Genomic DNA, 24,193 nt, shown 5'->3' with positions numbered 1-24,193 from the left:
TTGCTGACCCATATGATTACCCAAAAAACCCCAACACATGATGGGGTAAGCTTCAGAGGAACCACTAGTGCCCACAGTCCTCACCTTTGCCACATCATTTTGGTATGGGACCCTAAACCACCTCATGTACCTCTCCCCAAAGCAGATCCAAACACCTCTACAATTGTAAACGTTTATCCGTTGTTGATTTAACTCACCCCGCCCTCTGTGTCTGCCTCATCTCCTGAAATCACCTGCGTGGAATGTACTGCAGTTACCTGAGTTGAATGTCCTAGATCTGGGCGAGCCATTACACCTTGTATGGCTTGCAAAGCTGTGGAAACAACCTCAGACACAATAACCCTGATTGCTTGTATCAAATCCCGTCTGACTGTCCCACCATCGAACGCAGCCAGTTCACTTGTCTGGGTGAGTGCTTCACCTTGAGCTCCCCTTGCCCAAGCCTGATAGGCTGCCCTTTGTAATGAAAGGCACTATCCCAGGCTCCCCGGGCCCCTCACTCTTATTGCAAGAATCCTGCCCTTGATTCACCCCGGCCCAAATCACTGTACTCTGTCAACTCTGTGCAGGGGTTGATTCCTCCCCAGTTCCCTGTCCCACTGACATTAATTGGGAGGGAGAAGCAAAATTCCACCCCCCTGCTGTCTCCTACCCACAGCAGGTAAAAGCAGAAACCCTATTCCCTAAACCTCTGTGCACCGCACAGCCTCACTCCCCTTCCCTCTCCTCCTCTGTATACTTAGGGATAGAATCTGACTCCGAGCTGCCTCAGTACTCAACTGCACCTCCCTTTGTGAATTCACTCTGCTATGCCTGCCTTGCCCAGCCTGTACCAGGGTAAAGGGAGAATTAATCCTCTCCCTGTTCCTCCCTGCTCTCATTGTTCTGTGTCTGCCTGGAGCCATGCTGGGACAAAGCCCTGCTTCTCCATTCCAGGACTGAAGTGGGAGGAGGATTTTCTCCCTCCTCCTTCTCCCTGCTCACTGCTCTGCTTCCACCTGGAGTGAAGCCCAATTAAGCTTTAGTACCCCAGAGGAGTCCTACTGAGGGTATGTCTACACTACGGAATAAGGTCGAATTTATAGAAGTCGTTTTTTTAGAAATCGGTTTTATATATTCGAGTGTGTGTGTCCCCACAGAAAATGCTCTAAGTACATTGAGTGCATTAACTCGGTGGAGTGCTTCCACAGTACCGAGGCTAGAGTCAACTTCCGGAGCGTTGCACTATGGATAGCTATCCCACAGTTCCCACAGTCTCCGCTGCCCATTGGAATTCTGGGTTGAGATCCCAGTGCCTGATGGGGCTAAAACATTGTTGCGGGTGGTTCTGGGTACATATCGTCAGGCCCCCCTTCCCTCCCTCCCTCCGTGAAAGCAAGGGCAGACAATCGTTTTGCACCTTTTTCCTGAGTTACCTGTGCAGACACCATACCACGGCAAGCATGGAGCCCGCTCAGGTAACCGTCACCGTATGTCTCCTGGGTGCTGGCAGACGCGGTACGGCATTGCTACACAATAGCAGCAACCCATTGCCTTGTGGCAGCAGATGGTACAGTACGACTGGTAGCCGTCCTCGTCATGTCTGAGGTGCTCCTGGCCACGTCGGCTGGGAGCGCCTGGGCAGACATGGGCGCAGGGACTAAATTTGGAGTGACTTGACCAGGTCATTCTCTTTAGTCCTGCAGTCAGTCCTATTGAACTGTCTTATGGTGAGCAGGCAGGCAATACGGATGGCTAGCAGTCCTATTGTACCATCTTCTGCTGAGCAGCCATGAGATGTGGATGGCATGCAGTCCTTCTGCACCGTCTGCTGCCAGCCAAAGATGTAAAAGATAGATGGAGTGGATCAAAACAAGAAATAGACCAGATTTGTTTTGTACTCATTTGCCTCCTCCCCCGTCTAGGGGACTCGTTCCTCTAGGTCAAACTGCACTCATAGAATCATAGAATCATAGAATATCAGGGTTGGAAGGGACCCCAGAAGGTCATCTAGTCCAACCCCCTGCTCAAAGCAGGACCAATTCCCAGTTAAATCATCCCAGCCAGGGCTTTGTCAAGCCTGACCTTAAAAACCTCTAAGGAAGGAGATTCTACCACCTCCCTAGGTAACGCATTCCAGTGTTTCACCACCCTCTTAGTGAAAAAGTTTTTCCTAATATCCAATCTAAACCTCCCCCACTGCAACTTGAGACCATTACTCCTCGTTCTGTCATCTGCTACCATTGAGAACAGTCTAGAGCCATCCTCTTTGGAACCCCCTTTCAGGTAGTTGAAAGCAGCTATCAAATCCCCCCTCATTCTTCTCTTCTGCAGGCTAAACAAGCCCAGCTCCCTCAGCCTCTCCTCATAACTCATGTGTTCCAGTCCCCTAATCATTTTTGTTGCCCTTCGCTGGACACTCTCCAATTTATCCACATCCTTCTTGAAGTGTGGGGCCCAAAACTGGACACAGTACTCCAGATGAGGCCTCACCAATGTCGAATAGAGGGGAACGATCACATCCCTCGATCTGCTCGCTATGCCCCTACTTATACATCCCAAAATGCCATTGGCCTTCTTGGCAACAAGGGCACACTGCTGACTCATATCCAGCTTCTCATCCACTGTCACCCCTAGGTCCTTTTCCGCAGAACTGCTGCCTAGCCATTCGGTTCCTAGTCTGTAGCTGTGCATTGGGTTCTTCCGTCCTAAGTGCAGGACTCTGCACTTATCCTTATTGAACCTCACAGAGAAGTCACTCACAGAGAAGGTGCAGCGAGGTAAATCTAGCCATGTATCAATCAGAGGCCAGACTAACCTCCTTATTCCAATAAGAACAATAACTTAGGTGCACCATTTCTTATTGGAACCCTCCGTGAAGTCCTGCCTGAAATATTCCTTGATGTAAAGCCACCCCCTTTGTTGATTTTAGCTCCCTGAAGCCAACCCTGTAAGCCGTGTCGTCAGTCGCCCCTCCTTCCGTCAGAGCAACAGCAGACAATCGTTCCGCGCCTTTTTTCTGTGCGGACGCCATACCAAGGCAAGCATGAAGGCCGCTCAGCTCACTTCGGCAATTAGGAGCACATTAAACACCGCACGCATTATCCAGCAGTATATGCAGCACCAGAACCTGGCAAAGCGATACTGGGCGAAGAGGCAACGTCAGCACAGTCACGTGAGTGATCAGGACATGGACACAGATTTCTCTGAAAGCATGGGCCCTGCCAATGCATGCATCATGGTGCTAATGGGGCAGGTTCATGCTGTGAAACGCCGATTCTGGGCTCGGGAAACAAGCACAGACTGGTGGGACCGCATAGTGTTGCAGGTCTGGGACGATTCTCAGTGGCTGCGAAACTTTCGCATGCGTAAGGGCACTTTCATGGAACTTTGTGACTTGCTTTCCCCTGCCCTGAGGCGCATGAATACCAAGATGAGAACAGCCCTCACAGGTGAGAAGCGAGTGGCGATAGCCCTGTGGAAGCTTGCAATGCCAGACAGCTACCGGTCAGTTGGGAATCAATTTGGAGTGGGCAAATCTACTGTTGGGGCTGCTGTGATGCAAGTAGCCCATGCAATCAAAGATCTGCTGATATCAAGGGTAGTGACCCTGGGAAATGTGCAGGTCATAGTGGATGGCTTTGCTGCAATGGGATTCCCTAACTGTGGTGGGGCCATAGACGGAACCCATATCCCTATCTTGGCACCGGAGCACCAAGCCGCCGAGTACATAAACCGCAAGGGGTACTTTTCAGTAGTGCTGCAAGCTCTGGTGGATCACAAGGGACGTTTCACGAACATCAACGTGGAATGGCCGGGAAAGGTACATGACGCTCGCATCTTCAGGAACTCTGGTCTGTTTCAAAAGCTGCAGGAAGGGACTTTATTCCCAGACCAGAAAATAACTGTTGGGGATGTTGAAATGCCTATATGTATCCTTGGGGACCCAGCCTACCCCTTAATGCCATGGCTCATGAAGCCGTACACAGGCAGCCTGGACAGTGGTCAGGAGCTGTTCAACTACAGGCTGAACAAGTGCAGAATGGTGGTAGAATGTGCATTTGGACGTTTAAAGGTGCACTGGCGTAGTTTACTGACTCGCTTAGACCTCAGCGAAACCAATATTCCCACTGTTATTACTGCTTGCTGTGTGCTCCCCAATATCTGTGAGAGTAAGGGGGAGACGTTTATGGCGGGGTAGGAGGTTGAGGCAAATCGCCTGGCTGCTGGTTACGCGCAGCCAGACACCAGGGCGGTTAGAAGACCACAGGAGGGCACGGTACGCATCAGAGAAGCTTTGAAAACCAGTTTCATGACTGGCCAGGCTACAGTGTGAAAGTTCTGTTTGTTTCTCCTTGATGAAACCCCCCGCCCCTTGGTTCACTCTACTTCCCTGTAAGCTAACCACCCTCCCCTCCTCCCTTCAATCACCGCTTGCAGAGGCAATAAAGTCATTGTTGCTTCATATTCATGCATTCTTTATTCATTCATCACACAAATAGGAGGATGACTACCAAGGTAGCCCAGGAGGGGTGGTGGAGGAGGGAAGGAAAATGCCACACAGCACTTTAAGCACAGCACTTTAAAAGTTTACAACTTTAAAATTTATTGAATGACAGCCTTCTTTTTTTTTGGGCAATCCTCTGTGGCGGAGTGGCTGGTTGGCCGGTGGCCCCCCCCCACCGCGTTCTTGTGCGTCTGGGTGTGGAGGCTATGGAACTTGGGGAGGAGGGCGGTTGGTTACTCAGGGGCTGTAGTGTCAGTCTGTGCTCCAGCTGCCTTTGCTGCAGCTCAACCATACACTGGAGCATACTGGTTTGGTCCTCCAGCAGTCTCAGCATTGAATCCTGCCTCCTCTCATCACGCTGCCGCCACATTTGAGCTTCAGCCCTGTCTTCAGCCCGCCACTTACTCTCTTCAGCCCGCCACCTCTCCTCCCGGTCATTTTGTGCTTTCCGGCACTCTGAGATTGTCTGCCTCCACACATTTGTCTGTGCTCTGTCAGTGTGGGAGGACAGCATGAGCTCGGAGAACATTTCATCTCGAGTGCGTTTTTTTTTCTTTCTAATCTTCACTAGCCTCTGGGAATGAGAAGATCCTGTGATCATTGAAACATATGCAGCTGGTGGAGAAAAAAAAAGGGACAGTGGTATTTAAAAAGACACATTTTATAAAACAGTGGCTACACTCTTTCAGGGTAAACCTTGCTGTTAACATTACATACATAGCACATGTGCTTTCATTACAAGGTCGCATTTTGCCTCCCCCCACCGCATGGCTACCCCCTCAACCCTCACTCCTCTCTGTGGCTAACAGCGAGGAACATTTATGTTTAGCCACAGGCAAACAGCCCAGCAGGAATGGGCTCCTCTGAGTGTCCCCTGAAGAAAAGCACTCTATTTCAACCAGGTGACCATGAATTATATCTCACTCTCCTGAGGATAACACAGAGAGATAAAGAACAGATGTTGTTTGAACGCCAGCAAACATACACTGCAATGCTTTATTCTACAATGATTCCCGAGTACGTGTTACTGGCCTGGAGTGGTAAAGTGTCCTACCATGAAGGACGCAATAAGGCTGCCCTCCCCAGAAACCTTTCGCAAAGGCTTTGGGAGTACATCCAGGAGAGCCGCGAATGCCAGGGCAAAGTAATCCTTTCACATGCTTGCTTTTAAACCATGTATAGTATTTTAAAAGGTACACTCACTGGAGGTCCCTTCTCTGCCTGCTGGGTCCAGGAGGCAGCCTTGGGTGGGTTCGGGGGGTACCGGCTCCAGGTCTAGGGTGAGAAACAGTTCCTGGCTGTCGGGAAAACCGGTTTCTCTGCTTGCTTGCTGTGAGCTATCTACAACCTCCTCCTCATCATCATCTTCTTCGTCCCCAAAACCTGCTTCCGTATTGCCTCCATCTCCATTGAAGGAGTCAAACAACACGGCTGGGGTAGTGGTGGCTGAACCCCCTAAAATGGCATGCAGCTCATCATAGAAGCAGCATGTTTGGGGCTCTGACCCGGAGCGGCCGTTTGCCTCTCTGGTTTTCTGGTAGGCTTGCCTCAGCTCCTTCAGTTTCACGCGGCACTGCTTCGGGTCTCTGTTATGGCCTCTGTCCTTCATGTCCTGGGAGATTTTGACAAAGGTTTTGGCATTTCGAAAACTGGAACGGAGTTCTGATAGCACCGATTCCTCTCCCCAAACAGCGATCAGATCCCGTACCTCCCGTTCGGTCCATGCTGGAGCTCTTTTGCGATTCTGGGACTCCATCATGGTCACCTCTGCTGATGAGCTCTGCGTGGTCACCTGCAGCTTGCCACGCTGGCCAAACAGGAAATGAGATTCAAAAGTTTGCGGTTCTTTTCCTGTCTACCTGGCCAGTGCATCTGAGTTGAGAGTGCTGTCCAGAGCAGTCACAATGGAGCACTCTGGGATAGCTCCCGGAAGCCAATACCGTCGAATTGTGTCCACAGTACCCCAAATTCGAGCCAGCAAGGCCGATTTAAGCGCTAATCCACTTGTCAGGGGTGGAGTAAGGAAATTGATTTTAAGAGCCCTTTAAGTCGAAATAAAGGGCTTCATCGTGTGGACGGGTGCAGGTTTACATCAATTTAATGCTGCTAAATTCGACCTAAAGTCCTAGTGTAGACCAGGGCTGAGACTTCCTCTTAGTTCCTGCCTTTCTCCTGGGACTGAAGGGGGGGAAGGGCTTTGGTCTGTGTAAAAAGGAAGGCTCCCAGCACTCTGCTGCTCCTTTTCAAACCCTGTATTCCCAAGGGATGAGTTAGCCACCACTCTGCCTCTTTTGCTGCAATTTTCACCTCTCCCCAGCCCACCACCCCCGGCCATAAAGCACTGCTCCCTTCACTGGGCCAGCCCAGCCTAAAAAACCCTGCTTAAAGGTGCAGGGCGGTCATTCATTTTGTTAGCAACATTACAGTGGTTGTTCATTTCCTGAGACCTTCATTTAAAAGGAAAAGGACTAGAAAATGTGTTTATTTACTTATGACAATAGCAGGATAAAAAGTAGCTAACAAGATACTTAAAACTGTATTTCCTATCCCAACATATTGTAGCATACTTAAACATGGTGGGGGACAAATTTACCACCTGCAAAAGTGGTGAATTTGACTCAATGAGTGTAAGTTTTATCATTGCACTTGTCTTAACTTCTGCATATGCTATGAATGACTATACCATCTACCATCAGCCCCGTATTACCTCACTAGGTGTAACCAGGAGGTCATTTTACCAGCACTGGAGTATAAAAGGAGAGGTACAAGTCCAGATGGATGGTCAGTGTGAAAGAAACCAGGGGGATGAAATTTTGTATTTCGCTGCATTCAACAGCTGATAGCTAGGACCTTACATTATAGAGAAACTAGCGAGCTGCAAGAAGAGCTACTTTTTATTTACCTTTACTGTTAGCTCTGTCAATGGGCAAACATATTCTTTTAAAAATAGTTTTTGTCATGCATGTTTCTTACTATGTAACTTCTTGTTTGATGATAGCCGTGGAATTATACAAATTGTAAACTTGGCATGTGAAGTGATTTTCCTGGACTAACCGTAGCCAGAGAAGATTGGTAGTTCAAAATCAGTTGAGAATGAGGTGGCAGATCTTGCAGTAATAGCCTGTTATAGACACTAACAACAAATCCCTAAATCTTAATTGACCTATTTAAGCAGCTTGCAGTCCAGTAGGTTATATAATATCTCAGTGGAGATGAGAGGGGGGGAAAAGCAATTGTCTAGAAGAGACATGTTAGTAAAATGAGCAAAGGACTGTTCTTCTTTGAGAGATGTCCCTGTGGGTGCTCCACTCCAGGTGTTGGTGCATCCCTGTGCCTTTGCTCGGAGATTTTTACAACAGTACACATATCGGTCGCGCAGCTGCAGAGCCTGCCCTCCCACTCTGAATGTATCTTAATAGTACACGTGCAAGACCGGTCTCCTCAGTTCCTTCTCTACTGTCCCCGGCCTGAGACGGAGCTCAGCAGACTCATTAGAGACTTTTCTCTTCCTTCGTTCATATACTTTCCCTGTTAGTTAGTTTGTTACCAGTAGTAATTAGATAGCAATTTTCCTGTGTCTTTCTTTAAAACTACAAAAAAAAAAAATGTGTTCCTGTCAGCGGCAGCCACTTCCAACATGCCTGGCTCCCCAGGCTTTAAGCGCTGCTCTAACTGCAATGATGCCATCCCTTTTTCACATGGCCATTCAAAATGTATAAAATGTTTGGGGGAGTCCCACATCCCCCCAAAATGTGCCCACTGCAGTAAACTTAAATCCAGGGCACGTAAGGACAGGGAGCTGAGATTAAAACTGCTCCTCCTCCAGAAATCTCTAGGGTCAGCTTCAGACCCGGGTGCTGACATAGCTACACGCCGCAGCTCCCCACCCCCCCCAAAAAAGACAAGAAGACTGCAAAGAAACGGCACCCTCTCTCACCCGCAAAGGGTTCTTCACGGGACAAGACTTCTCCGGCAGGTGTACAGTCTCCCTCCTGGTGCTTTCCCAGCTGAGCACTTATGATGGGCAGGGCTCCTCTTGTGCTGCGTGAAAGCCACCTGTGGCTGCAGCAGTAGCACTAGCATGAAGCTCTGGTGCTGATGCTTCAGGCTTCCAGTTGCCTGCCTCTCTCGTGGCACCGTTTGGCACCGTGACGGAAGCGGTGCCGACGCATGTTGACATGCCTGACCCCCCCATAGGCTATTCTTGCTCTCCTAGCACCGTCTCCCACTGAGCTCCCACTGAGCAATGAAACAATGCTCAGGGCACCGGTGCAGAGGAACCATTCTTCACAGCAGATTCCTCTTCCACAGCCCTCACCTCACAGAGAAGCTCCAGCACCACAACTGATACAGTCAAGGGACCTGCTGGTGTCACCTATCCTGCAGTCACCCCTACTTAATGCCTACCTCTCTCCAAATGCTCAGTCAGGGTCCAGACAGCATTCCTCCAGTGATGAGGAAGCTGGTCTGCAGGGGGAGTTTTCACCCTATCAGATCTGCCATCCTCAGACCCCAATCAATAGAGGTCATAGAAAAATCACCTGGTCATACTCTCAGGATCCTGCCCCATGGTGTGTGAACCCCTTGATGGCACCACCCATGCCCTTCCCACCATAGTGGCAATATTGGGCTCCACGGGCATCTTATCCTCGAGACAACACTCGCTACACCATCACAGCCAGGCGCAAAACCTGCCCGCCACTGCCAGCTGATGAACCTGCCACTAACGTAAGGGTCCAGGCAGCACCATCACAACTACAGGATCAGTCCCAACTTGCCTCCAACCCAGTAGAGCCATTTGTTATCCCTGATGAAGCCCTATTGCCTCCTCCCCCGTCATCTTCAAACGACTCCTCAAAATTTCAAGATCTTTTCAAAAGAGTTGCTAGTGAGTTACGAATTAGCTTGGAGGAGGTTCCTGAACAGCAGCATGAGTTAACAGACATCCTATAACTCTCTTCTTCCTCTAGGATTGCATTACCGATCAACACAGCCCTTTTGGAACCTGCTAAGGCCATCTGGTAGACTCCGGCTGCAAGCCTGTCAACTTGTAAGTGGGCGGATCACAAGTACTTCATTTCTTCCAAGGGCTCTGAATCTCCTATTGTAGCAACATGGCCATTTTCTTCATCCCAACCTGTCTATGCTTCATCTCAAAGCTTGGTTCCTACATGGTTCTCCCAAGACTAACTAGCATGCTCTGAGCAGGTTCAAAGAGTACTCTTACGTAGCAGAACACAATCTACTCAAATCACTTATCTTTGAAAATGGAAGTGATTCACACAATGATGCTCAACAAAACAACATCCTCCTACTTCTGCACCTCTTCCTCTCATACTTGACTACCTATTAGACCTCAAGCAATCGGGCTTTCAACTCCATCAAAGTCCACTTAGCTGCTATTACAGCTTTTCATGACAAGATGGATAATATCTCTGTTTTTGCTCATCCAATCAGCAAGCATTTTCTTAAGGGGCTACAATCCCTATACCTGGACATAGAAAAAACTTCCTACCCCTCTATGGAACCTTCACTTAGTATTGTCATGCTTAACTCAACAACCATCCGAGCCCCTAGCCACTTGCTCCCTCTTACACCCCTCTATGAAAACAGCATTCTTAGTGGTAATCACCTCCGCCAGATGGGCAGGAGAAATAACAGCTTTCATGGCAGACCCACCTTATACGCTATTTTTCAAGGACAAGGTTACCCTTTGACTACATCCCAAGTTTCTTCCAAAGGTGCATTCGTCATTCCACATCAATGAGCTAATACACCTACCAACCTTCTTTCCTAAACCACATACAAACTCTTTTGAATCTACAATGCATACATTAGATGTACGCAGGGCTTTGTCCTTCTATCTGGATAGAACCAAGCCCTTTAGGAATTCTTCCAGACGCTTTTTGTCCATTGCGGAGCGCTCCAGAGGGACACCTATTTCTACCCAGAGACTTTCAAACTGGATTTCTGAGTGTATCCAACTGTGCTACCAGATAAAGAAAGTTACGCCTCCTGCCAGCATCAGAACTCACTCCACTAGATCAGTGGCTACGTCCGTGGCTTTTCTACGCAAAGTTCCTCTGGCTGACATCTGCAAAGCGGCCACTTGGTCTTCTGAACACACATTCGTTAAGCATTAAGTAAGGGCCTTACTCAGGGCCCTCTCTCTGATGCATGATTAGGCAGAGCTGTATTATCTACCACATTCTTACCAAATCCAAAGTCCCTACCTCCTTGAGGTACACTGCTTTTAAGTCACCTGGAGTGGAGCACCCACAGGGATATCTTTCTCTCGAAGAGGAGGTTACTCACCCTGTGCAGTAACTGACATTCTTTGAGATGAGTGTCCCTGTGGGTGCTCCACTACCCACCCTCCTCCCCTCTACTTTGGAGTTGGGGTAGCCTCCGTTGTAGAGAAGGAACTGAGGAGATCTGTTTCACACGTGTACTATTAAGGTACACTCCGAGCGGGGGGGTAGGCTCTGCTCGTGCGCAAACGATACGAGTACTGCTGTAAAAATCTCCGAGTGAAGGCGCAGGGACACACCAACACCTGGAGTGGAGCACCCACAGGGACACTCATCTTGAATAAAGTCAGTTACTGCACAGGGTGAGTAACCTCCTCTTAAGATATAACACAGTTGTGTGAAGCTGAGTTTCCCAGTTAAATATAGTATGTCTAGATATTTATGTACAGAAAGATATAAAATACATGTTAAAAGTGTCAGGTCAGGATATGGATTTAATGTATGTACACACTATAAAGACCTTAATTCTTCTCACTTATCTGTTCTGAAATGTTCCTATGTTACTTAATTCTGGGCCTATATTGGATAAGCTTGGAACTTTAAGTTTGTGTATCATATGCTCTTTGGTCTGCCCTTTGGCCAAAATATAATACATTCACTTAAAGCATCTGTTTTATGTAATTTGTGACTACTGAGTGTACTATATACAGAGTCCAGATAAAATATTTGATTTAAATAACAATTCTAACCTGCTGCAAAACATCATTCCTACATCATTCCTGTATACTGAACTATATATATTCATGTCACAATTTCATGACATTTCATAAAATAAAAATGTAGAAACTCATACACATAACATACACATATGGTCAATATCAAATATTCTCTGGGGATATATATCTACAGAGAATATTTGATATTGTCCATATTGTTATGAGTATGTGTTTCTACATTTTTATTTTATGAAATGTCATGAAATTGTGACATACCAGGTTTTAAAAAAATCAGTGAGTCAAGAAAACATTTTTTTTTTCATCATGGTAATGCAAGAATGAATGAATGTTAAAAGAAGAAACTGCATAAAATTGTATTTCTTGTCTATTTATTCATTTTATTTTCCAGGGGAGACCTTGCAGGTGTGATGAGTGAGCTAGGGAACTGAGAATCAGTTCTAATATAGCATAGTCCACTCCATGTCTCCACCCCATACCAATTCTCAGCTCTTATTGTGAACAACATTTAAGTCAAATCAAAAGAGCTGCCTTCGTTTAAGTCCTTTATCTGACTCTATAGGTATTTAAGTTTTGTTCCATGCCAACAGAACCAGATGAGTTTGGGTTTAGTTCACTGTTTTTAGAAAGGGTTGATCCTCCTGGGAGCATTTCTGTTTTTATAGGTTTAGTTTGTATCTAGGTGCAAAGCTAAATCTACCCAATTCTAACACTAGTTTAGGTACAGATGTTAGAGGCTGAGTGAGAAACAGTAATACAGAGTCAGCTTACAGATCAATTTTATGCTCTATTGTTCACAACTGCAGTCCTAGGTTCATTCTGTTAATTCTTATTTGCTCAGCTAAGTATTTATAACTAGATGAAACAGCAAGAGTGATAAGGTGTATCCCAGACATGTGTCATTACCCAATCTTATTTCATCTGTGAGGAGGGTCTGAAGCAAGCCATAGCATCTCTTCAGTATTTTTGATGGCACTTTGTGCAGAATAGAAGTTTTTATTTTAAAAGATTGTTTTTTATCTTTTATGCCTGCCAATAAAGTCTCCCCAGTGTGAGCCATTGTATTCGTCTCCGCAGCGTGGCAGCCCAAAATAAGTGTAGTATCGCATCATCTCCATAAGATATTAACAATCAAGCCTATGATGAAAGTTTAGATAAAGTCATTGTTAACTATTTTATTGCTAGATATTTTAGCAGAAACATCCAGAAAATCTTCTCATTCTGTTTTGTTGAAGAGGATAGAAATAAAAGGCTGTCATCCACATTATCTCCCTGCTGATGAAGGATTATTCCCCATACCACTTTGTCTCGTCCAGTTTTAAACTTCCTAAATGAAGAGCCTTCCTGCACTTCCCTTGGGAGAAAATTCAACAGTTCGATAGAGCTATTACAGGGATGTTTTACCCGGGTTTGACCATCTAAATTTTTCTTTTCTTATTTTCTTCCATTACTCCTACTGCTTGAAGTCAGCCTCTATGCAAAGGGTAAAGAGAGACAACAGCAATCTGGTAAACGGGAAGGAGATGAAATGAGGAAGAGAGAAATGACAGAAAAGCTTCCAAGAAAGGGGAAATGCAACATCCACTAGGGAGAATAAAAGAGGACAGAGGGGGAACAACTAGGGGGAGAGCCTTGAGAACATGACCAGTGTGTAGTGCAAATGCTTTTTCCCCACTGCAACCGCCTCCTCTATTTAAAGTAGTACCTTGGAGCATTATAATCATAGATAGATATTGCTTTTGTTTGGCCAAAGTCCATATTTCTCCAGTTCGGTTAAATGACTTTTTCCCGTTGGCTGCCTAAAGTCCTCTCCGCAACAAGAAATACAATCATAAGTTCATGATGCTTTCATCAGAATGAATGGATGCTATTTAAATTTCTTAGTTATCTCTTGACTGCTTCCCCTCTCTGATCTGTTTTGGTCCCATTTAATTAGCTTTCCTATAACTCCCTCCAGCCTCATTGCCAGCCTCTTGATCAACATCTTTGCTTGTGTGTTTAACAAGTATATTAGATAATAAGCTGAACATCAATCAACAGGTTTTCCTTCTTTGGGAGCAGTGTTTTACAATTGCTTATTTGATACTTGGGATCAGTTCCTTCATTATTAATATTTCTACAAAGACTCTTCCTAAGACTGAGGAAAGTTTTCATAAAAGATTTTCATAGAAGATCATAGCAAAGCCGTCTAGTCCAGGGCATTTTTTCAGTTTGTATTATGTAAATTGTCTGTCCTACTCCTGTCAGTTTTTGCATCAGATAATTGTTCTGTTTCATAAACTTTCATAAACTTAACCAAGTAATTCTGTAGCACAGATCTTTCTGTTATATACTGCAGAGTATATGATTTTGAATACAGATTTTTGAAACACTTCTGGGTTATTGTTTTAGGCCCAAATCCTCACCTATTGCTTTAAGCCTAAATACATAGGCTTAGTGTAAGGGGGGTTTCCATATCGATTTGGAAGGGAGAAATCCTCCTTCACTCCTCCAGGCCACTGTTCAGCTAACAAAGCTTTTCCCTGACACCCCTGGTCCCATTGTAGTTGAGAATTAGAATTGAGTAATGACATACCCAACTTCCTTTGGGGTCCTTTGAATTTTCCTCCTGATTTTTGAGATTTTATGTTGCATTCAGGTCACATTTCTAAGCTTTTCTCTGCAGCCATGAGGATCAGGAACTTTTTTTTTTTGGTCCACTGAAAGCTGAGGTTTTCACATAATGACCCGGAGGTGTGGCTGTATGAAGAGCATCAAATATTGCGAGATGTGATAAAAACGTCAGAGTTGGCAAACAGTGCTGCTCCCCTGACTTCAGTGGAGCTTTGCCCATTCACACCAGCAGGGAATTTGGCCTATTGAATTTTTGAGCCATCTCCAGTAAGTGTCAGCCTATATAGCTGCTGGTCCAATAATCATAGGCCTCTCCTCCCTATTCTGCAAGGCTTGTTCCTAATGAGTTCTCAGACCCTGCTTCCTTGGCAGCGTATTGTATTCCTTGCCAGGTCCCAACAAGAGCAAGAAAACGACAAAAGAAACTAATACATCAGTATTAAACAGGAATTGTTTAAATCTGTTTGTAGAGCATTATCGCCTACCTGCAGTCCCCAGCTGCCTGAAACAAGTGTGAGTCACCGACCAATAGTAGTTTCAAAGATGCTGCTAACCAAGTATTGACTAACTTGTTTTTCTCCGCTTTTTGGGAGTCCACATATTTTAATATTCACCATGCAGTTTTCTTTCTTCTTTCATGAAGTTTTCTTGTATTTCCTATTCCCATCTCTACTTCACACTGGTTATCTGCTTAGTTCCCATGGTGATTTTAGAGACTCACCTAAGGTCTCTTTGAAGTCAAAAATATCCATCAGTTCCACTGGAGTACCGTACATTTTTGGCTTTCCTTTGTAAATTATTTGCAGTTTGGCTGGATACCACAATGAAAAATAAAGGTCTTTTGTCTTTTTTTTCTCCAAAGGCTCACATTCTTTTGTGCAGTGTATCCATAAAGCTATCTCAGGATAAGAGAAAGTTGTTTCCTTTTGAGGATTGTTCCCTATTTTCACTTGTCACAATGTTGATATTAAGGCTCTGAGCTTTTTCATTGGCAAGACTTTGGATTGGAGGCTGTGGTGGGGTTCAATTCAATTTGGTTCTTTTTTTTTTAACTGCACTAGGAAATATTTGTTTACTTATATGGATATTTTAGAAGACAGCATGTTGTTCTTTCTTCCTCCTCTGGGACACCTACCACATGGCAGTTGAGTACCTGGATCTGGTTTCTCAGAGTTCCACTTTGACTGCCAGTTTCTTGAATTTGCTTTGTATTTTACTAATGTGTATGGTGTCATCTATCTCTACATCTCACTTGACTGGTAGTCACTTAGGAGTCTGAGAGCTAGTCTACACTTACAAGAAGATCGACGACTGGTGATCAATACATCAGCGGTTGATTTAACGGGTCTAGTGAACACCTGCTAAACCAACTGCAGATCGCTCTCCCGTCAACTCCTGTACTCCACCGGATCCAGAAGAGTAGGGGGAGTCGATGAGAGAGCATCTCCCCTAGACATCACGTAGTGTGGACCCCCTGGTAAGTAGATCTAAGCTAAGTCGATTTGAGTTACACTATTCACGTAACTCAAATTGCATAGCTTAGATCGAATTTCCTCTGTAATGTAGACAAGGCCTAAGTCAGTCAATGAGGATTAGATTCTTAGGTGCTTTTCATAAACTCATTAGGAGCTTATCTGTAGGCACCAAAATACCTTTAAAATATGACCCTTAGAGATTTATGAAAATTTTACCATTTGACTTCATACCTGTCTGTAAAGCACTTAGCAAGGAGTTGGCATTATACATATAGTGAATAATATTCTTTGGTCTATGACTTTGTGTGAGGTTTGTTTCAGCAAAGAGATTATACTTTGAAAAAAAAAACTCGTCCCCTAAGCCTTAAAATTAATGGAACTTGGTATTCAGTTCTCCTAGACAGCTTTGAAAATCTCAGTCGTAATAGTGCCCACTGACCAGGCTTACAACATCTGTGATCTACTTAATAAGCAGTGTTACAAAAAAAAAATAAATAAAATAAAACCCACAGTGCAATCTCTGAAGCTACTGCTGTTCTAACTGTAACATCTGAAGATTTACATTTCTTTATGTATATTAGAGACGAAACTGCTAATAGTAATACTAATAGGAGGCCTTTGTACCTAAAGGAACAGATTTTAGATTGCAAGCCCTTGCTTTAAAGGAGCTTCTTGTCTTTTATGTGTTGGTAAAGCACTGTGTACAGCATTCTATAAATAATAATTAGTAGTATAATCACAAGAAAAGCCTAATGAGGTAGAAATCTTTCTTTATGGTTCTGTTTTTCTGCTTCTAAAGTAACCAATTAAAGGGGCTTAGCATAAACAGGGAGATTTATAGAAATAGTGAATGGGTTTCCCACATACATGCACCTACACTCTAGCAAAGAAATTAGCTTAAGCATATTGCCCAGTACTATCCTGAGTAAAGGACTCTTGAAAATTCATATGAGATTATCAGTGATAGTGAAGGAATCTTCTGCTCTTCTTTTTATCTGTTTACCTAAGATGCCATTGGTGGGCTTTGAACACAGGTTTTACCTGTGTTTAGGGAAAGATGAGTTAGCAAAGCTTGATGAAATCCCAGGCAGCTCACTCTCCCAATTTTGCCTTTATTCTAATTGTTTCCAATTTGTGTTAGCAACATACTGCTAAATCTTTCTTACATAATGTTGTCCTTGAGTTCAGTTCTTGGATTTCTTCTTTTGTAAAGAATATGCCTGTCACTGGGTACACTCATGAATAGAATGCCTCCTTGTGACCACATCGGGGAATATGCTGCACTTAGGTCTGATTCCCTTTTCCTCGCCCTGTCTTCTCTTTGTTCCTCTGAGACTCAGGGTGCTTATTCTTTGTGACTCAGGCCTCTGCCCAGGTCACTATGCTCCTCCCCTTCCAGGGTATTAAAGTCCCACTGGGTCAGCAGCCCAATTGCCATTCCAGTCAGCCTTCCAGTCCAAGGCCAGGTACACTGCTGCTTTTCTAGTGGCTGGTAGGGGAATCCAGGCCTGCCCACTACTCCGTGTTCCAGTCCAGGGACCTTATATCTGATAACTGTGGTCTGCCAGCTCCTGCTGCTACTTTCCTGGACTCCTTGCAACTTCCTTCTTGATCTTCTGGACCAAATCTGAGTTTACTGACCCAGACTCCCTCATCCCAGGAAGTAACTGCAGATTACTGAACTCTGTAGCTCAAACACACATCTTTACTCTGAGGGGATGATTGCAGCCTACTTTCCCTGCAGCCCCTTTGTGTGGACAACTTCCTGGCTTTATATCAGCCCTGTCTACTCAGCTGAGTTCTATCTTGTGAACTTAAAAATCCCTCGTTCTTCCTCAGTTGCAGCCTCTCAAGTTAATTAACCTCACTTAATCTGCTCTGCCTTGTGTGGGGTGGATATCCCATTGCAATGCTTTTATGTTTGGGTTTCTGCTGATACATGGGCTTTAGGGAGTAGAGACAGGATTTGGCCCTTAGCTCTTGTGCTTATTCATGTACTTATTCAATTTTGAAATGGGCTCCACAGAGTATAGATCATGTTACCATAGGGCACAGATATAGACTTTAGGAAAAAGACCTATAGCCCATGCACTTGAATATAGATAGATAGATAGATATAGATACAAAGCATATACAAACATAATGTGCTGTGATTTCTATAGCTATACACTATGATCACCAAAATTTCATTTATGTATTATACACAAAAAGCTATTTTAAAAATGTTGAGGTTACAAAGTCAAACACTCAAAAGATAGGAAATGCCAGAATTAAGATTGCCTGTGAATCTTAATTCAGCCCCACTGTGTGTATATATTATTTTACAGTCTTTAACTATATAATCACATGCTATTTTTTTCCACAGGACCCCAGCCTCATTCAGTTCACATGATGGACCTGTTCTGGGTCTGGATGAGGGTTCTGTAGTGAAAGAGGCTGTTGCTTGTAGAACTTCTGCCTCATCTGTGGCAGAAATTGGAAGGTGTGTAGTGAATGAGGTAGGGGATTGTAAGAAGAGAAAGGATGGTGTTCTGGTTAAGGAATTTGAATGCAGCTCTGGGAATTGGATTCTATCCATGCCTCTGCTTCAGGGTTCCTGTGTGATGCTAGGCAACTCACTTAAACCAAGCTTTTTATAGATGGTAACTAAATGCATTTTCCTTTTTTTCTGAGTGCCCAACTTGAGACCCTGGTGTCTGATTTGCAGAAGTGCTGAGCACACACACATCTGCAAGTCATTAGGAGCTTTGAACATATAACATACTATATATAATGCTACTTTCATAACTTTTCAGGGCTTAACTTTGCAATCATAACATTCTTTTAACATAGTTTATTGGGTGTAATTTCCTGGGTTTTTTTTTTAAACAACCACTAAAAAACAAAAATTCTAACGTGTAGTGTCATGTTGATTCTCATCGGCAGGTTTGAACCTTTAGATCCACCACACAGTCCCCTTGCCACTTCACTAATGGAGTAATTAATAGCAATGTAGTTTGTCACTCTGTGTGTGGGCCAGCCATTAAATGGGGATTAGGACAAATATTGCCAGTGGGTTTCACAGATATTAGCTGACATCAGCAGGTTGTTCAGATTCAGGAAGGTTGGGTTCTATTTCAGGTTCTGGAGGGTGCTTTATTGGACTCAGACCCTTCTGTCCCTTTTCTCCCAAGCCTAACCCAGTCTGCCTCTACCCTCCAAATACATCCATGTCCCAATCTTATCTCTCTCCCCACCACCTTGTCCGAGTCCCAATCAGTTTCCGTAACTAATCTCAGTCCATCTCAGGGCTCCCTGTCTGGGTCCCAGTCTTTCCTCCACTCTTGCTCCCAGTCCTACTCTCCCTCCCCAAACTCATCGTTTCTGTATCATTCCCAGGCTCCTTGGCCTAGTCTTCTTGCTCAGCTAGCCGCAGTCTCCTGGCTCCCTACGCTCTTCATCTGAATCCTCCCCCAGCATACGATCCAAGTATCCTTGTCTCAGTCTCTCCTGCCACTATACTTGGCTCCTCATTTGATCCCACTTATCCCACCCAACTCTTTGTTTCCAGTCGCAGTCTCCCTGCCCAGCCAGTTCATTTCTACCTTCAGCCCTTGTAACCTTCAGCCCTTGGCTCCTTGTAACTATGGGCAGCACTTCTAGCGCTGCCTCAAATATACCAATACAATGTCTTTATATTTTTATTTTTTTATTGTTTATGTGTCTACCTTAAGATCTCAATATAAAATTTTTATATATCCATCTTTTAAACATAATATAATTTCTATCAAATAACATTTGCTACTTTCACTGATGAGGGCCTTACATACATGTTTAACTTCAATAAAAATAAGGCATGTTTACACTGATTATTTAATTAATTTTGCAATTAAATTAGATGCTCCATATGAAAGTTAATAAGCATAAAAGGTTTGAATTCAGAAAACTGTAAAATACACTATACATGATATTATATATCCTACCGGATGTTAGAAATGAGTTCATAACCTGCATCACTGGGATATGCTGTTTGCTTCAGTGTTAATGTAGGGCCACTGAATTTCTATCATTGTTCAGAGTTCTGCACTGAGACGAAGGACAGATGCAGTCACAACTATGTTTTTATGAGCATTTATTTACTGCATTTGGTAACTGGCCAACTTTATTTATATTAGGAATTTTCTTTTAAAAACCATTGATTATAATAAAAATCACTGAAACTTTGTTTATTCTAAATGAAGCAGTTTCGTACCTTTACAAGAACAAATATGTTGTGATTCTTCTGTTTTGAAATGGGCATCAGTACTTGAACAAAATACAAATTTATAACAAACTGTTCAAACTCAGACACCTAATGATATGTTCTTAAATCCATATTTAGGGACCAAAGTAAAAAATGTCCTAATTTCAGAGGAGCTGATTACTACAACTCATATTGAAGGCAAAATGGACTGTGAGAACTCATAACCTTTGAAAAAGATTTGGGGCTTAATTTAGGATATGCAATATTAATAATTTTGGCTTTAGTATATGAATTTGTGATTATTTAAACTAATATTTGCATCTTTACAGAAAGATAAGGAAGACCAGTGGCTAGAGAAAAAAGTACAGGGTAGTAGAGACCACATAATCTTAGAGCATCTGCAATGGACCATGGGTTATGAAGTGCAAATTACTGCTGCCAATAGACTGGGTTATTCCGAACCAACATTGTATGAGTTCAGCATGCCACCAAAGCCCAATATTATTACTGGTAAGTTAATTTTAAAATATAGTGTAATATTGAGCTGGTTGTTTTCTGCTGATAGTATTTAACATGTGTGCTTTTTGGTTCTTGCTGCAGTCTCTGAATTTAAGCCTATTGAGAACTGAAAACTTTTTAACTGCTTAGACTTGAGATCCCAGTACTCTTTATTATCAGCAAAAATTGGATTTATAACCCCTAAACTGGAGGAGTTTGTTGTTGTTATTGATATTACTATGGGGCCTAGGATCTCTAGTAATGGGCCAGGACCCCCTTGTGCTCTTATGCATTGTACACACATAACAGAAAGATGGTCCCTGCCCCAAAGGACTTTCAGTCAAGGTTCCTTTCCTTTCACTACTATTGGTATTAGTGAAGTCATCCATAATTTCAGAAGAAACACAGAATCCCAAACTCAGTTGCTGGCAGTTAAGAAGAGAGATTGTTGTTATTCAGAAATGCACTTGCTGTACCTTTGTTAAGTTTTTTTTTTAATGGTTTATGTTGTTTGTTGTAAATCTATTCATGTGTTGGTATCCTGGGGTTCAGTCCAAGTCAATCAGACTACTCATGCTTTAAATTAAGCATGGTATTAAGGGCTCTGCTTGAGCAGGTTGCATACTCAGTACCTTGCAAGATCAAGCCTTTAACTAGGGCTGTTTTGATTTAATCTCCTTAGTTCCTCTTTAAGGATACAGTTCTAAAGTTCCAACTCTTCAAACGTGACTATTTCTATAAATAAAGTTGCTCATGTGCATAAGTGCTTACATAATTGGGTGTTAACAGTTTTTAAAAACAAAAAACACAAAGTAGTTCAGGGCTAGTGGTGTTTCAGTTATTAAATTCTTGAGTTTAAATGTAACCTATAAAAAAAATATTTCAAACTGAAATTTGAGGCACAACTCACGAATTCCTATGCATCATTTTCAGCAACAGTCTAATTTGATTCCTTTAATTTATGCAATGGACATAATTTAGATTTTTAGGATTTTGCGATGTTTTCTGATCTGCTATAACTAAAACACATCTTAATTTTAGAGCTATGAGTTTTCAAGGTTTTAGTTCAGATTATGGCAGTAACGTTTAAGTTTAAAAATCAGGTGCTAACCTTTTGCAGCATCTAATCCTATAAATTACACAGATAATGCATTAAACTAAAATTTAAAACTTGCCAAATATATATCAAGGCCAATGGGAACAAAGGAGAAAAGTAATACCATAGCAATACTTGTGTTTCTTATGGAGTCTGAATGTATGAACAGCACTGGTTTAACTGGTGTTGATTCCAAATGAGCTATAGACCGGAAATCTTTCAGATAAATAACACACTGTTTTTTTCTCCTGTTATCTTATCGGCTGCTAAAAAACAATCAACCCACCACAGTGTTAGTGGATTTTTTTAGAAAACATATTTTCAAGAGGAGTGTCTTAGGCATCTATGTGAATGGCTTTTCTCATATTATCAGAAATGATCTGTTGACATTAAAAGTCGTATTTCTGGAATTTATATATAGTTAAGAAGCATTTCACATAACTTAGTAAGAATAGTTTAGGATCAAATCAAGCCCTGGTGTAAGCAGGGTGTTGGTGTGTGCCCTTGGTCGGTGTAAGTCAGTGGACATTTGTTAGGGTTTTGACAGGGGCTCAGTTGCCTCACAGTCCAGTCTACTTCTGTTTGATTCTGCAGTGAAAGGGGATGCCTCATGACATCAATCTGTTTGCCACAGAAACATTATGATGTCACTGTTCAGCATTAAGATTTCACCTCAGGACAAAATGGAGAAGGAGCTGTGGACTGTAAGGAAAAAAAAAGATTTGCTGAGCAATTATTTGGGCAAGTTCTATGCAGGAGGTCAGACTAGATGAACACAATAGTCCCTTTTGGCCTTGCTCACATGACTCTATGAAAAAAGCTTTTGTCTCAATGAAAAAACTTTTGCGAGTAGAAAATGTGATAGAACCTTGTGTAAAACAGAAGAAAGGCAACCAATTTCCTTTATACACTTGATATATTTGGAATTGTTTAACGGTATGAAAGTTTCACCAAAATGCTTCTTAGATATAGATATATCAAATGAAACACAAGTTTACCCATTTACAATTGTTTATAATTGTTTAAAATCATAAATAATTGCAACAACTGACACAAACACAAAATACCTGCACATGTGGTAACGAAGCTCTATACTTGTGTATAAAAGGCAATTCAGGTAACCAACATCTAAATGGAGATGGAGCATTTTTCATTTTATGCACATGCTTTTGCAGCTATTTGAACATGTAGCGTATAGTCCCTTAGATACAGGTAATTACTGCAATTATGATTATGCAACTAATTAGTTTCCTTGACAACTACTTTTGCAAAGCATAAAGTGGGTGTGAAATTAACATCCCATAGGAATTCTGTAGAACCATTTTTAAATGATCTGAATATTTTTCCAGAAGACTCTGCTCACATCTAGGAGAAAAATGACTGGCAGCTTTGTCAGGTTTTTTTTTTTTTCCTCCCCAATGTATCAATTTTTTTACTATACCGGTTTCAGGAGCCATTTTTATTTTAACTGCTGCCCCCAATGTTGATGTGTTGTATTAACAGCCTTGAAACAGTCAGAATCTCTGTGCAGTTCCCACAAACAGAATGACCTTTGCTGTCAGTGTTGAGCATCTTGCTTACCCTTTTGAACAAATGGCTGTCAGTTGTGCTAAAGCACCTTCACTCATCCTGACCAAAGTCATTTAGTGATGGGCAAAGATGGACAATCTATTTAATAGGTGATATTTTCTCTGATTTTCACACTGTGCCCAATAGCAGCAAAGATGTCAGTGTTCATCATGCCAAACAGATACTTTATATCATCAGTATTGACTAGATATGACAGCTTTATGAGATCTAAAGGTTCATCTAGAAGGGAATGTATTACAACATATTTTTCTATTGATGCAACAGGTTTTTTATATTAAGAGAGTTAGGAAGTCAATATGAATACAATAGCCCCTTCTTCCATCTGCGTCCAAGACATTTGTGTAGGCACTTTCGTGGCCCCACAGATAAGCGTGTCTTGAGATTTTTCTGCTTCAGGTGTGGTTTAAAACTCTTAATAAAACATAAAAAATCACAGAAATAATTCCCCCCAAGTGGATGGTGACAATCCTGGGAACTTATCATATCCATTAAAGCCTTCTCTGCAGATTTCTAGTAGATTTTAAATCACTCCTTCCATTTAACACCACAATGTCAAAAGTCACAAATGTAATGTCATACGGGGATTCAACCTACAGAAAAGCCCAAGAAAGTGATTTTGGGGGAGAAGAAAATGTTCAAGATACAAAAAATGGTAGATTGTTGTGGATTTTGTTTTATTCAGTTCTTTTAAACATCTGTTCTATTTTTTTGCCAAGGAAGTTGACAGTGTTCATTGGAGGATTTCCATTCTCCAGTGCTGACTTCCTGACTTAGTTACCCTCCTGGCCTTTGTTCTGCATTCCCAGCTACAGGCCTTAATCTGTCTCCATGAAAGCCATGCCAGAATCCTATCTCCTTTTATATCATTGCCAGTAACAAATATTTTTCAGGCCATGTTAGGTCTTCAGCTATATGCATTTAACTGCATTTTCTTTCAGTTATGTGCTCAGTAATCTACATGCAAACACGTTGCCCTCACTGGGTTTGCACCTGTGGTCAAGTAGCTAAATCTTATTAAACAATTCTGTAGATAATGAACATGAAGGAACAGAATCCACGTTCAGCCTTTCTGAATTATATTGGGTCTTCAGTGCTGCCAGCAACCAAAAAGTAGTAAAAATTTACTTTAGTCACTAGTGAGCACGTGTAACTCCGGATACACTCAGGAAGGAGATCTATTGAATGAAACTATGCTATTTTCAGAATGACACCACTTTTAAAGCAATAC

The 24,193-nt window shown here is 42.9% G+C and overlaps 1 protein-coding gene across 3 annotated transcripts in view; it reads left to right on the top strand.

Moving 5' to 3' along the window:
* Positions 1 to 24,193, top strand: part of NCAM2 (neural cell adhesion molecule 2) — a 573,274-nt gene that overhangs the window by 495,904 nt on the left and 53,177 nt on the right. For all 3 annotated transcript variants that reach the window (XM_084617433.1, XM_084617431.1, XM_084617432.1), the window contains exon 15: positions 20,111 to 20,291. In XM_084617433.1, the coding sequence (XP_084473559.1) occupies positions 20,111 to 20,291 (181 nt within the window). The remainder of the gene's footprint in view (positions 1 to 20,110; positions 20,292 to 24,193) is intronic.

This window comes from Lepidochelys olivacea (assembly GCF_965140295.1).
Source record: "Lepidochelys olivacea isolate rLepOli2 genome assembly, chromosome: 1".
In the NCBI taxonomy this organism is placed as follows: domain Eukaryota; kingdom Metazoa; phylum Chordata; order Testudines; family Cheloniidae; genus Lepidochelys; species Lepidochelys olivacea.
The sequence above is the reverse complement of the archived record's forward strand: the minus strand, read 5'-3'. Positions and strand labels throughout refer to the sequence as shown.